Source organism: Rutilus rutilus, assembly GCF_951802725.1.
Source record: "Rutilus rutilus genome assembly, chromosome: 9".
Taxonomy (NCBI): domain Eukaryota; kingdom Metazoa; phylum Chordata; class Actinopteri; order Cypriniformes; family Leuciscidae; genus Rutilus; species Rutilus rutilus.
In genome coordinates this window covers 26,422,894-26,435,212 of record NC_140223.1, presented here as the reverse complement: position 1 = coordinate 26,435,212, position 12,319 = coordinate 26,422,894, and the positions used below count along the sequence as shown (strand labels likewise).

General features: G+C 38.1%; 1 protein-coding gene and 1 long non-coding RNA gene across 2 annotated transcripts in view; one reads left to right on the top strand and one right to left on the bottom strand.

Annotated features, from left to right (window-relative positions):
- The window catches only part of crppa (CDP-L-ribitol pyrophosphorylase A), a 27,549-nt gene extending 15,815 nt beyond the window's left edge, over positions 1–11,734 (top strand). Inside the window, exon 10 of the mRNA XM_084418025.1 lies at positions 11,309–11,734. Within this exon, the coding sequence (XP_084274151.1) occupies positions 11,309–11,413 (105 nt within the window). The 3' untranslated portion in view covers positions 11,414–11,734. The remainder of the gene's footprint in view (positions 1–11,308) is intronic.
- LOC311296322 lies at positions 9,945–12,319 on the bottom strand. Its single transcript, XR_014628565.1, has 3 exons — positions 12,055–12,319; positions 11,347–11,415; positions 9,945–10,132 (listed from the first exon to the last, which is right to left on the bottom strand). It is a non-coding gene; the product is annotated as an uncharacterized lncRNA (long non-coding RNA).

Genomic DNA, 12,319 nt, shown 5'->3' with positions numbered 1-12,319 from the left:
AACTCAGGACTTAAAGGCACATGGCACAATATGTCATTTTCGACGCTAGAGGCTGCTTATTCAAAACAAAGGGAGAATCATGGGAGTTGTCGTTTTCACCTTACTTGCGGTAAATCAAGAAAACGAGAGATTCAAAAAATAAGACTAACAATACTCGTGTTGAGCTGTATAACAATGATTAGTTTTCTGTTGAAAAATGTATCCTAACAGTTGCTCACCTGTCTAATAAAACACATATTATATATTAAAGAGTCTTTGGTGTTTCCATGGTTTCTATGAAAGTAAAATTGGAAATCAAGGGTAATGCGGATATGATTATTGACAGGCGACGAAATATACTGACGCGGTCTGTGTCCTGATTAAAATGGCTGATTTCTCTGGATTTAAACATTGTTGGAAACGTTTGGGAATAATGTAAGAACACAAGTCAACAAAATATCTAACATTGTTCTAGTGGTTTTTGGATATTTGAATCTAAATATCTTACATATTATGCCTTTAAATACACAATGGAAGTTAGTTAACGCAACAGGGAACAGGTGTGGAACTCAATTAACTAACAATGACTGGGAACAGGAATAAAGGAACAAAACCAAACTAAAACAATTAAACTAACATACTTCTGTCAGGACTGTTTTTAGCTCACATTATAGAATAAATAAATGTATAAAATAAACCCCTTAAAATAGCTAATATAAATGGGTTTCAGCGTCAAAATTACCTGATGATAGCCCCTTTCACACAGCAATCCCGGTAAACTACCGTAAAATAGCCAGAACGACTTTACCGGTAAAAGGAAAAGCAAGGAAAATCGCTTTAGTCTCGGTGTCACTCCAATTTGAAGACATTTGTAAACAGTGCTGAGTAAACGCGTCACCTGCGTCATCATTTTATGAATGGCCCAGAGCCGTTGCTCTTTCGACTGCTTCTGATTGGCCGAAATCACTTCTTACGTCAGCGCGTTCTGACCTACAAGTAGTATGTGCAAAATACCGGTAATCTTCATTCCGCGTTCACACAGCACATATACCGGTAATTTACTGGTAATGTTACACATTCACTTACTGGTAAATTGCCAGAACCAATTTACCGTTATATTTGAAAAGGTCCTGTTCACACATGATCTGTTACCGGTAATTTACCAGTAAAGACTGTATGTGTGAAAGGGGCTGATGACGGTATTATTTCTATTAAAGTAAAAATGAATGCATTTAGAACATATTGTATAAAAAATGTACTTGTATGCTTGTTGTTTCTTTTGTCTGCACTAAAGAAGATCTTTGTTAGAGGGGTAGTTTAAGATGACATTTGGGGGAGTTTGTCGCTGTAGTCTTCCAGGATCGTTTGATTGGAATCTTTGGGTTTGTTTTTCCATGCCAGATGTTTGTGCATATGGAGCACTTTTTTGGTGAATTTATTGTTTTGAGAACATTGGAATTTGATAAGGATCAGTAAACATCTTCTCATAAATACACATTCAGTCTTCATTAAAAACATTTAGTCTTTTTTGCCTTTTCTTTCTCAACATGCCTCAGTTGTGTCCAGTTTGGTCAGTGATAGATTACTTTTAGGACAGGATTTGATTTCAGTCTTTCGACACTTTTCAGTGAGGCTAAGACAGAAACCTCCATGAAATGGACCTCCAAGTTGCTTAACTATTTCACGCTAATCACCCTCCACATAGACAACGGAGAGATGTTTGCGTGATTCATTGTGTGTAAACAATGACAGGCCTCATTAAACAAATAATTTCTTTCAGTCTTTCCACAGTATGTTTGTAATATGAAAAGTTTTCTACATTAATTCCAGGCTGAGGGAAGTGTGACGCTAGCAGCCACACAGCAGCTTTGTGAGAGAGGAGATGGATAGATAGATAGATAGATAGATCATTCTCATATTTTTTTCCAGCATACTTTGATAAATAGCAAGTTCAAAAGAACAGTATTTATTTGAAATAAATGTTCTTTTGTAACATTAGGAATGTCTTTATCTATTGAATGCATCATTGCTGAATATAATTTTTCTTTCTTTTTAAAAAACAAACTGACCAGATAGATGTATAGATATTCTTTAACATGTGCCTTAGTGTCAGTAAGGTGATCTGACGGTGTGATAAAGGTCATTTCTAGCCCTATCAGTGCCTGGCCAATGAGTGACAGGAAGTGTCACAGGATCTCCTTCACACACGGGGCCTTGTGGCCTGTCATGCGCTGAAAAGGCTTGTCACAATGATATATGGCTGCTCTAATCCCTCCTGTGAGAGCCCAGCAGTTTACCCACCCCTCACTTCCTTCTCCTCAAAGCATCCAGCTGAGGATTCTAAACCTGAGAGGAGATTAGCTGCTCCTTAGAAAAGAGAAAGAAAGAGACTCTCTCACCTGCCCATATCCACCCGTTTTTTGAAACTGGATGCCTGGTTTAGCCGAATTTGGACCATCTTGAGTTTTACAATATAGTCTTACGGGTAATAGCGCCTTTTAGATGCCGTTTTTAGCTCAATCGCCAAATAATCTGTCAAATTTTCCGAAGATTAATGATGTTTTGGGTATGTGCAGGTTTCTATAGGAGTCAATACACTATTATGATGAATGCAGGACCACAAAAAGTTATCAGATCCTTTAATCGCTCTAAAATCACCCCTGCTAAAATGATGTCAGGGTGCAGTGTACCTCAATGTCTCGGTTTATACTCGTCTGCCTTTGACAGCGTAAATGTATTTGGCCGTACCCTTCGCTTAGTGTCGGATTTACGTTCCAGTAGTCATTTCTCATTCTCAAAATATTCCCCTTCGCTCCATGTCTAATTGTTTTTTACGTTTTCCTCATCATTATGGCTGGCACAAATGCACTGTGGGAGGAAAAGTAGAAAAAAAGTCTGTTTTTTTTCTAGTCTGGGCTTGAAAGATCCCTGCTGACAACTCCAAGCCAGCGCACTTCTCCTTTGATATTGTACCGCAGTGTTAAACTAAATGATCTGTACCGTGGCAGCGTGCGTTGGGTATTCTTGATACTTAGCGCTAATGCACCAAAATTTCTTGGTCAAAACCCCCCAAAAAACAAAAACAAAATGCTGAAAATCAGCCTTTTTGCATACAATAACTACAGTGTCAGTCCTTTTAATGTTATCAACATGTTTCAATTATATTATAAATTATTACACTAGCATCCTTCAATTGGTGCAACCAACCAACGCAGTATGTTTCCATCCAAAGTTGGAAATATTGGATTATCACATAAAACATTTGTGAATAAAGCACAGTTTCCATCCCATGTGTTTAAGATAACAAAATGGTCACTTCCTGTGGAATTGGCACAAAATATTTGTAATAAAAATGGAAGTTTCTGCAATCGGGGAAGCAACTGTGGCTCTTTTTTTGGACATCATAAGTTGTGCCTCAGAGCGTGCAGACAAAATGCAATAAACACTGTCATGTTATCTTGATGATGGTGGATGCTTGGTGTTTGGGAACGCAATCGTGTGTGGCAGTTCTGGGAGGTAATTATACCCAAACAGTTTGATGACAGGCTTTGGCTCAGGCATTTCAGAATGACCAAAACAGCATTTGAGATACTGTGCAATGAAATTAGTCCACTAGTTAGTCCAGTTATCCAATCACATCCTCTCTTGAGGCAAAGTCATGTGAGTTTGTTGTTGCGCATTGAGGGATTTATTCAGTGAATGTGTTTCCATCATAGTTTAGGAGTATGTCTTCTTATTGGATAAAATCAGTTGAGCGCGTATCCCAAAATTTGAATAAAAATGGAAACATAGCTAGGATTGATCAATGTGATATTGGCTTTAAACAATCTCAATTTCACACAGATATCTTACATTTTTCACACATATTGTTGTGATGTGCAGAAAACAGAGCACAGTGGCACAACAATAACAGATTTTTGGATAACACAAGCACATCTGCACCCATAATGTTGTGGTTTCCCTGTTCATACATTTCTGACCTAGTTTCTCTTTTGGATGATTTTTGTATATTTTTAGAAGTTTACTGTGACCAAATTTTCTGTGCATCATTATATAATTCCTTGAGTGCTCCAGATGCATGCTGGCATGTGTGATCGTACACCGTTACCCACTGAATGGGTTTATTTAGTGTTGATTTGGCAGATTACATGAGCCATTGATACCTTCTGCCCCGCTCAAGATCGAGCATACGCATGCAAGCTCTCATAGTGAGACAACATTCCAACCAAAAACATTCACAAACAAATTAGATCAGAAATTAGAGGCTGATGCTCATACCAGGGGCGGACCAAATGGGTTTGTAAACATTCAATCAGTAAAAGGCCATGGTGGCGTGTTCTCCCCCATGCAGCCTGTCCACGGAAGAACACTTGTTTTAGATTTGAGGCGACCACCCACTGTCAGGTATTGAATGTCCACTGCGCAGTAATCTTGTTTTGAGCTTGGAGTTTTTCAGGATTTAGCATGAGCTTTGCTGGGTTGAGTCGTTTGAAGTGGTTCACCTCTGACTTGAATCTTCGTAAAAGTCCTGGTTCTTTTCTTGGTGGTAAGTCAGGTCAGGCCGTAGATGAACGCTAATTTTTGAACAAGCTATATCCTGCGCTGGAAACCTTTAACCACACCTTATATATTAAATATACAGAGTCCAGAAGTTTTAGACCACATAGATCATGTGAGATTTCAAGTCTAATTTAAACCTGGAATTCAAATCATACCAGATAACTTGTGGAGGTTGGATGAACGGATGTCATTAAAGTAAAACCCAATGTTTCTATTGCATGTGTCACTCAAAAAATAATAATACTGCCCATATACTAATAAAAAAACACACACGTTGTACTCTTTTCCCAGCTTGGATTACTCCTAAATGGCCAGATAATGTATTTCAGACAAGGGATTTCATGGGGTATTATCTGGCCATTTAGGAGTAATGTTGGGAAAAAGGCAGAGCGTGTTATTTTTTTATCAGTATATGGGCAGAGGGGTATTTATGTTTAATCTGTATAAACAGTCCAGGACACCTCCATTGCAGGGTGGGTTGTTTTCCTCTATGCAATTTCTCCAATTTCCCAGTCTCACACTTTCACCTTTGCTCATCCTGACGACTGTTTAGTCTATGTTAATTATTGTTTGGACAGCTCGGTAACAAATGCCAACAGTCTTTTGTTTGAGGGAGAGGTGAAATATTTACGTGAAAAGGCTTGTTCCTAATGCATCAACACGAGGTGCGGGCACTTGGCGATGGGGTGAGAGCAGAGAAGGAAAATAAGGATGTGGAATCTAGGAAATAACATACATGACCCAGGCTGATCTCTTGCTAGACCTTTCTGTGCATGTCACAAGTCTAATGAGGGGAACTCAAGAGGTTTTGTTGTTAACAACGGATGTTTGGTTTCTGCATGTGGGCCTTGGAATATCATGACATTTCACCATTTTCAACAGATCTGTCAGTGTAGGAAAGCATTGTGGTCTATCATTGTTTAGGAACATATCTGTCGCCAGGTCAAGTACAAACACAGAAATCGCTCCCTCTGACTTGTTGAAATAGAGCAGTATTCACAGGTATGGAAACAAAAGCTTCCTGTATTCTCTTCGCCCTGTTCCTGTGAATGTGGTAGGTTACGCCCGAGGCTCTTGTACAAAAAAAAAAGGGAAGAGAGAGATTCAGAAGGAATCTGAGGAAAACCTGTTTAAGACACGAGACACTATAGATGCCATTCTCCTTGTAACCGCACGACGGAAACCTTCATTATTACTTTGATTTTCTTTCAGTGTACCTTGACTTGTTTATCTGAGCAGTTCCTGAATCAATAATGGGTAATGCAGTGCTTCAGTTTAAGAGAAAACATAATGATGCTCAGATCCTTTTCATACGAGGTGAGACTGAATGAGAATGATGGGGTCGTGTTGAGGACGCATTTTGACGGCACAATCCCACGAATCTGTCCTTTTTAAAAGCGTTTGTGCTGGTGGTACGTTTTGAAAAATCAGTGGGGCGAATCATCTGTCTTAAACTGGTAATGGAAGAGATTAACAACTGTCAAGTGTTCCTAAACCTACAAGCTAATGTACGATTTCAATCAAAACCATTGGCCTTTCATTATTAAACTGACATTTCCTGCACATTACGTTAATTATATAGAGTTAGTCAATCGCTGGCTTTCTTCTGATGATGTTAATGGCACTTTCCATGTGCATGTGGTTCGCCAACATCATCTGAACGTTATGCACCTCTTTTCACTGACCATTTTTGAAGAGTACCTGGCTTTGCTTTGTGCCTTGTTCATGGAAAGTACTAGAATTTAAGACTTTTTCTGCTCTAGAATAATCTAAAACAGAATTGATCCATTTATTGATTCATGCGTTAGCATCGTTGCTGCTGCTGTCCTATCCAAAAACCGGCCTATCCAGTTCAATTAAAACCTCACAGAGTCCCTCTTAACCTGCGGTTATTCGCTAAGCTGGTCTACTATTAAAAAATGTCCCTTTGGATACAGTTACAATTGAGGAAGGTGAACCTCAGAGTTCAGCTCCATATCACATCTCTGAAGCTGACAGTAACTTGGGCTCGATGTCTCTGTCAAGCTCTTTGCCTCTGGCTTCTATCTATGATTGGCAGTCCGGAGGGACATTCAGGAACTGGTGCTATTATAATTTCTCAAAAGGAATGTACGGTCAGAGTAAGAAACGTAATACCATGTTTTCAGAGGGACTCAGAGGGTTCTTGTGGCAGAATAAGACTTTTCATTTAAGATGCATTTTAATGTGTAGCGTTTAATTTGGGCCTCCAATCAGCGTTTAGTCAAAACCTTTCACTTTCTGCCACCCCCTTGTGGTGGACTCGCACATTAACATGATTTTCTTAATTTCAGAAAGCTATTTACTGCCTGAAAATGTTCTTGAAATTCACTTTGGCTGAAAGTGTCGCTAGTGAAACTCTAGTACTTGTCGTATTGATCTGGCTTCAGCACTGTGATTAAGTATTCTTTCCAGTTCGGCTGGCATTAAAGGGTTTCGAAACCTTCACGAAGGTCATTATAGAGAGGCGCTGGCAGGTCTGTAGTGGAATAAGACTCACTTGCTGCATGGAAAGAAAAAGACTGAAGGGTGCAAATTGTCATTGTTAAATTCCTAATTGCTGAGGTCCCGTCTTCAAAGGGCCCCGTCTGTGTGAGGCGGGCCATTACGTGCTGCTGGAAAGGCTGTCTGAATCTGCTGAATTTTCAAGGACAGTTCGTGAACCACTCATTGTGTGGTCCGCTGCTGTATAAGCTGTCATCTTAGTACTTTACGAGTCAGTTTTCTTTTGAATTGAGAAAAAAAAATGTGTACGAATTTTGGTTTTGTATATTTTTGAGTAATTTGTAAGAGACATTGGCACTGTTTTTAAATGCATTGTTGTTTTATATAGGCTTTTTCCATGTAATATAGAGCAAATGATTTCACAAACATCCCAAGGTGTCTTAAAGGACATCCAAAAGCCCCAGTCATGTACCTCTCTCTCGAGGGAACCCTAGGCCAAGAAGAGAAAATGTCATTAGTTCTGCCAATTTCAGGTTAAAATGAGTTTGAATGGCCTTTTTACATCATTGGAAGTTTTCCACTAATGGGACCGTCATTAGAGGCAACGAATGAAAGAAAAGAAGAGGGACTTTACAATGGAAAGAAAGCGACCACATGTCTGGTGTCCATGATTCTGATTTGATCTGTCTGTTCAAAGATTTTCTTCTTTTCTATTAAATTACCGTTGTAGGATTACAACCATTGGGCCTTTTTTCCTCCATTGTTGTTTTTGTACTTTTCTTCTTTCGTAAGGAACAGAGCTTTCTTGGACGTTGTTCTAATTGTTTTATTGTATTCATTATCATCCTGCTGCATGCATCAGTATTACGATTACAAGAGATATTGGGAGATTAGTCCATTTTATACGATACATTTTTTTTCTATTAAAAGAGCTTTGATCTGTTGGCTTGGGAAGAAAGAATCGTTTTTTTTTTTTTTTTTTGTAGTGCACAGGTTGAAGTGTAGTAAACAGCATCTAGAACTCATCAACTTCCTTCAAGAGAGGTGAATTGGGCTGGCCTGTACAGGGGCCCCTGTAAATGTTTTATCCATCCCATAAAAGCCTGGAAAAAGATACTGGAACTCTTGGAAAATCCCTACAGGCGCAAAAGACGAGACTTCAAGAAATTAAAATTCCGAGTGTCGAATTTCCTGTTCCATGTGTACTTTTAAGTGTTGGCCATGACACAGGGACAGAATAGAGCTCATTAGTAAGCCTTCTGCTGTCAGGAACGGAAAAGTGATGTAATATTCTGACAAATTATAGCGATTAAACATCAGTAACCTTCAGATTTAAGTGAATTATAATAAATAAAATAAAACGTATTGGCCAACCAGCTTCCTAGGACTAGGATAGGTAATCAGCAAAAGAAAAAATAAGCACATACATGGCAGATACACACATTTTAAAGCATATTTTCAACCATTGTGCCATTGAATCAGTCACTTAACTCAAGATCCCCTAAACCAGGGTTTCTCAAACTCAGTCCTGGAGGGCCACTGTCCTGCACAGTTTAGCTCCAACCCTGATCAAACACACCTGAGCAAGCTAATCAATGTCTTCAGGATCACTAGAAACTCACAGCTAGGTGTGTTTGATCAGGGTTGGAGCTAAACTGTGCAGTAGAGATGCGCGGTTGGCGGTTACAGCCGCGGACTCCGCGGATTGGGCGGATGACGTGACGAAAAATAATATTTTAATTAAATTCGGGCGGGTGGCGGGCGGTTGAACCAATCAAATGAAAAATATATGTATACACAAATCAACGGATGGCGGGCGGGTGCGGTTTTGAAAATTGGTCAAAAACGTTGGTGCGGCTGGATGGCGGACGGATGATGATTTATGTGATGCGGTTGCGGATGAAATAATAGCCCATCCGCGCATCTCTACTGTGCAGGACAGTGGCCCTCCAGGAATGAGTTTGAGAAACCCTGCCCTAAACTAATACACCATTTCACCCACCATTTTTTTTTTTTTTAAATTGATTGAGCTTAGCATTTTTATTCTTTTTGATGGATTTCTTTTATTTTTATGGACCACACTTCAGAGTAGGATAAATGTTCAATTAGTGTGTTGACTCAAACACAACAGTATTATCATCTTATTTTCCCCCGCATATGTCACATATGTAATTTTTCAATATGTCGTGGCGGCTCGAATACAACCTAGCCAAGAAATAAGTTGTTTCTCAGCTGCTTTCTTATTACATGCGAGTCATATTTTGCTACTCATTGGAAACATGAGGCTTACGCAGGCTTTAAACCTTTGATCCTCGTTGGTGATCTGCTTTTGAGAAAAGAAAAATGCACATTTATTATTTTCCCAGTAGGACTGTCGTGTCACACCAAAAACAAAACACATGAGTAATGTTGTCATTAGCTGTGGACAAGTAGGCGAGCTTTTCTTCCTGCGTTTGTAAATATTCCACAGACATCGCGCTATTTTCCGTGAACCCGAGTTTTACATGTGGGTGGCAATCAGGTGGAGGCCATTTGTTCTTCATTTCCTGCCTAAACAAATACACTGAGGTCATTCTTCATTGGGTTAGACCTTATTACAGCGTGTTATCTGATGATACACTGATATAGGGAATTTGTGGCATAATCTTTCTTGCTATATTTGAATTGTGTGTGAAATCTGTATGTGAAGTGGCTGTCATTAGTTGAAGGGTTGCAGGATTTCAGTTGACCGCTTGCAGATGTTTTGGCTCCTTACTCAAGAGTTTTGTACCCATAATTAAGTAAGGGAACAGTGACTGTATTACACAAGGAAAAACAGGGAGCCTCCTCTTAATTTCAGTCCTTTTTTTTGGGGTTATTTTTTCCCCAAATTGACTCCAAATGAAGATTAAAAAGCAATGCACATTGTAGAGCTGCTGAAATTCAGGAGCTGCTGCTGTATTGCCATTAATCATTTTATTTGTATTAATCATTTTTCCATAAATTGATTTTTTTTTTCCCGTTTATTTCATCCCTCTGCTTACAAATTGGAATCCTATGGAGTTAACTGTGGAAAATTTGTATCATGAGTTTAAGAACTTCTTATCCCTGGATTTGAAAAGTTGGAAGTGAGAGTGGTAGAAAACAGCTCCTGTGGAAAGGAAGAAAAAGAGTGACATTAAAAAAAAAAATGAAAAATGTTTTTTCCTAATCAGCCATGTGTTATTTTCTGTCCACGTTAAGCTAGCAGAGAAGAAAGTATAAAATACAAAGATAGCCCTTCCAATTTATTAAAGTATTTAATTAAATTATTTAATTAATGATCACTTTTATAGTAAATAATGTTGAAAAAGCCCAAATTAAGACATTTAAAACAAATTAATTTTAGCAGATGAGAGAATAATTGAATAGACAAGTCTATATCTATCTATATATATATATAAACAAACAAACAAATATATATAAGAATGCAGTACTGCAATCTTTTTTTCACAAACTGAATTTTTTAGTTATCAGATTTCATTATTTATATATTAATATATATATATGTGTGTGTGTGTGTGTGTGTGTGTGTGTGTGTGTGTGTGTGTGTGTATATGTATATATATATATATAACTTATTTACTTTAAAATTAATATATTCTAAATTAATATATCATATTTAAATTAATCTGAAATACTTGAACAGAAGTTGTTAAAGAAAAGCAAGATTTTGGTTCAACCTCAGCTGAAAAGTGCAGATTTTCTTTGTCTAATGCAACAATGTAGATCTGACCAGGAGAGATGTGCAGCAATTAATCACTGATGCAAAAGCATAAAAAGATGCAGTGGCATAAGGACATTAAGAGAAGAGACCCCAAAATCTTCAACAAAAGACATCAAAACAAAACCTGAAACCCTGTGAGCACAATAGGAGGCCTGGCATTTTTTTTTCTTCTTAGGCTGCCAAATATCACGGCCGGTAAGTCGACAAGAATGTTTTGAGCACATCTGCTTGTGTATTCAAGTGTGTTTAAATATGTGTGTGTGTTGTTCAGATAAACCCTACTTTATGGGGACAAAATATCCCCACAAAGATGGCAATATCTGAAATCCTTCTCCTTGTGGGGACATTTTTGGTCCCCATGAGAAAAACAGGTTATAAATAATACTAAGTAAGTAAGTGATGTATTTTGAAAATGTAAAAATGTTTTGTGTGATGGGTAGGTTTAGTGTAAGGGGATATAATATACAGTTTGTACAGTATAAAAAACATTGTCTATGGAAAGTCCCCATAAAACACGAAAACCCAACATGCGTGTGTGTGTGTGTGTGTGTGTTTCTTCAGGTGCCAGAGCAGTGGGAGAGATCTGTGGAGAGACTCACTCAAATGACTGTCGCCCTCATCAGAGAGCGCAATGCTGCTCTCACTGGACAGCTGCTTCATGCCTGAAACTGAGGCAGGAGAAGATGCATTACAGCAGACAACCAGGACTCACAAAGACAGCAGCACGCAATCTCAAACCTCAGAGAACATTTGCAAATGAAGGCATTTCAGTTTAAAATAAATTACAGATAGCGAGTGAGTGACAGACAGTCAATGTTTGGATCAGTTGATTCATTTGTTTCAAGGTAGATTTTAAGATAATTCAAATTCAAATAAAAATTGGCCTGGTTTGCCTAGGCAGATGTACATCAACACACAAGAACAATTAAAAGATCCTCTAAATACATATTTTTGTATGTAAAAAAAATAAAATTCGTTTCAGATGACAGTTCACTGTTCTTTTTTTAAACTCGTAAACTGCTTTTCATAATTATTCAATTTTATATATACCGTTTAAACAATAAGATATTATTGCTATTATCAAACTGTTTATTCATAATAAATTAATATATCGTAAATTTAGAGGTACAAAATCTTAAGCCTTAATCACATAATTGAAAGCATGTTCTGACATTGAGGCCATCTCTATATTTAATCAAATGCTGCCATCTTGTGGAGGGGAATGAAAATCAACACAGTTGGAAACTATATTGGATTTGACATCATTAGTTCACTTCAGAATTAAAATTTCCTGATAATTTACTCACCCCAACATCATCCAAGATATTCATGTCTTTGTTTCTTCAGGAAGGTTTTTGAGGAAAACACTGCAGGATTTTTCTCCATATAGTGGACTTAAACGGGTTGAAGGTCCAAATTGCAGTTTCAATGCAGCTTCAAAGGGCTCTACACGATCCCAGCCGAGGAATAAGGGTTTTATCTAGGCAAACGATCATTTTCGAAAAAAAAAAAAAAAAACCGTAATCACAAACGCTCGTCTTGCACGTCCACGACTTCACGTATGACGTAATC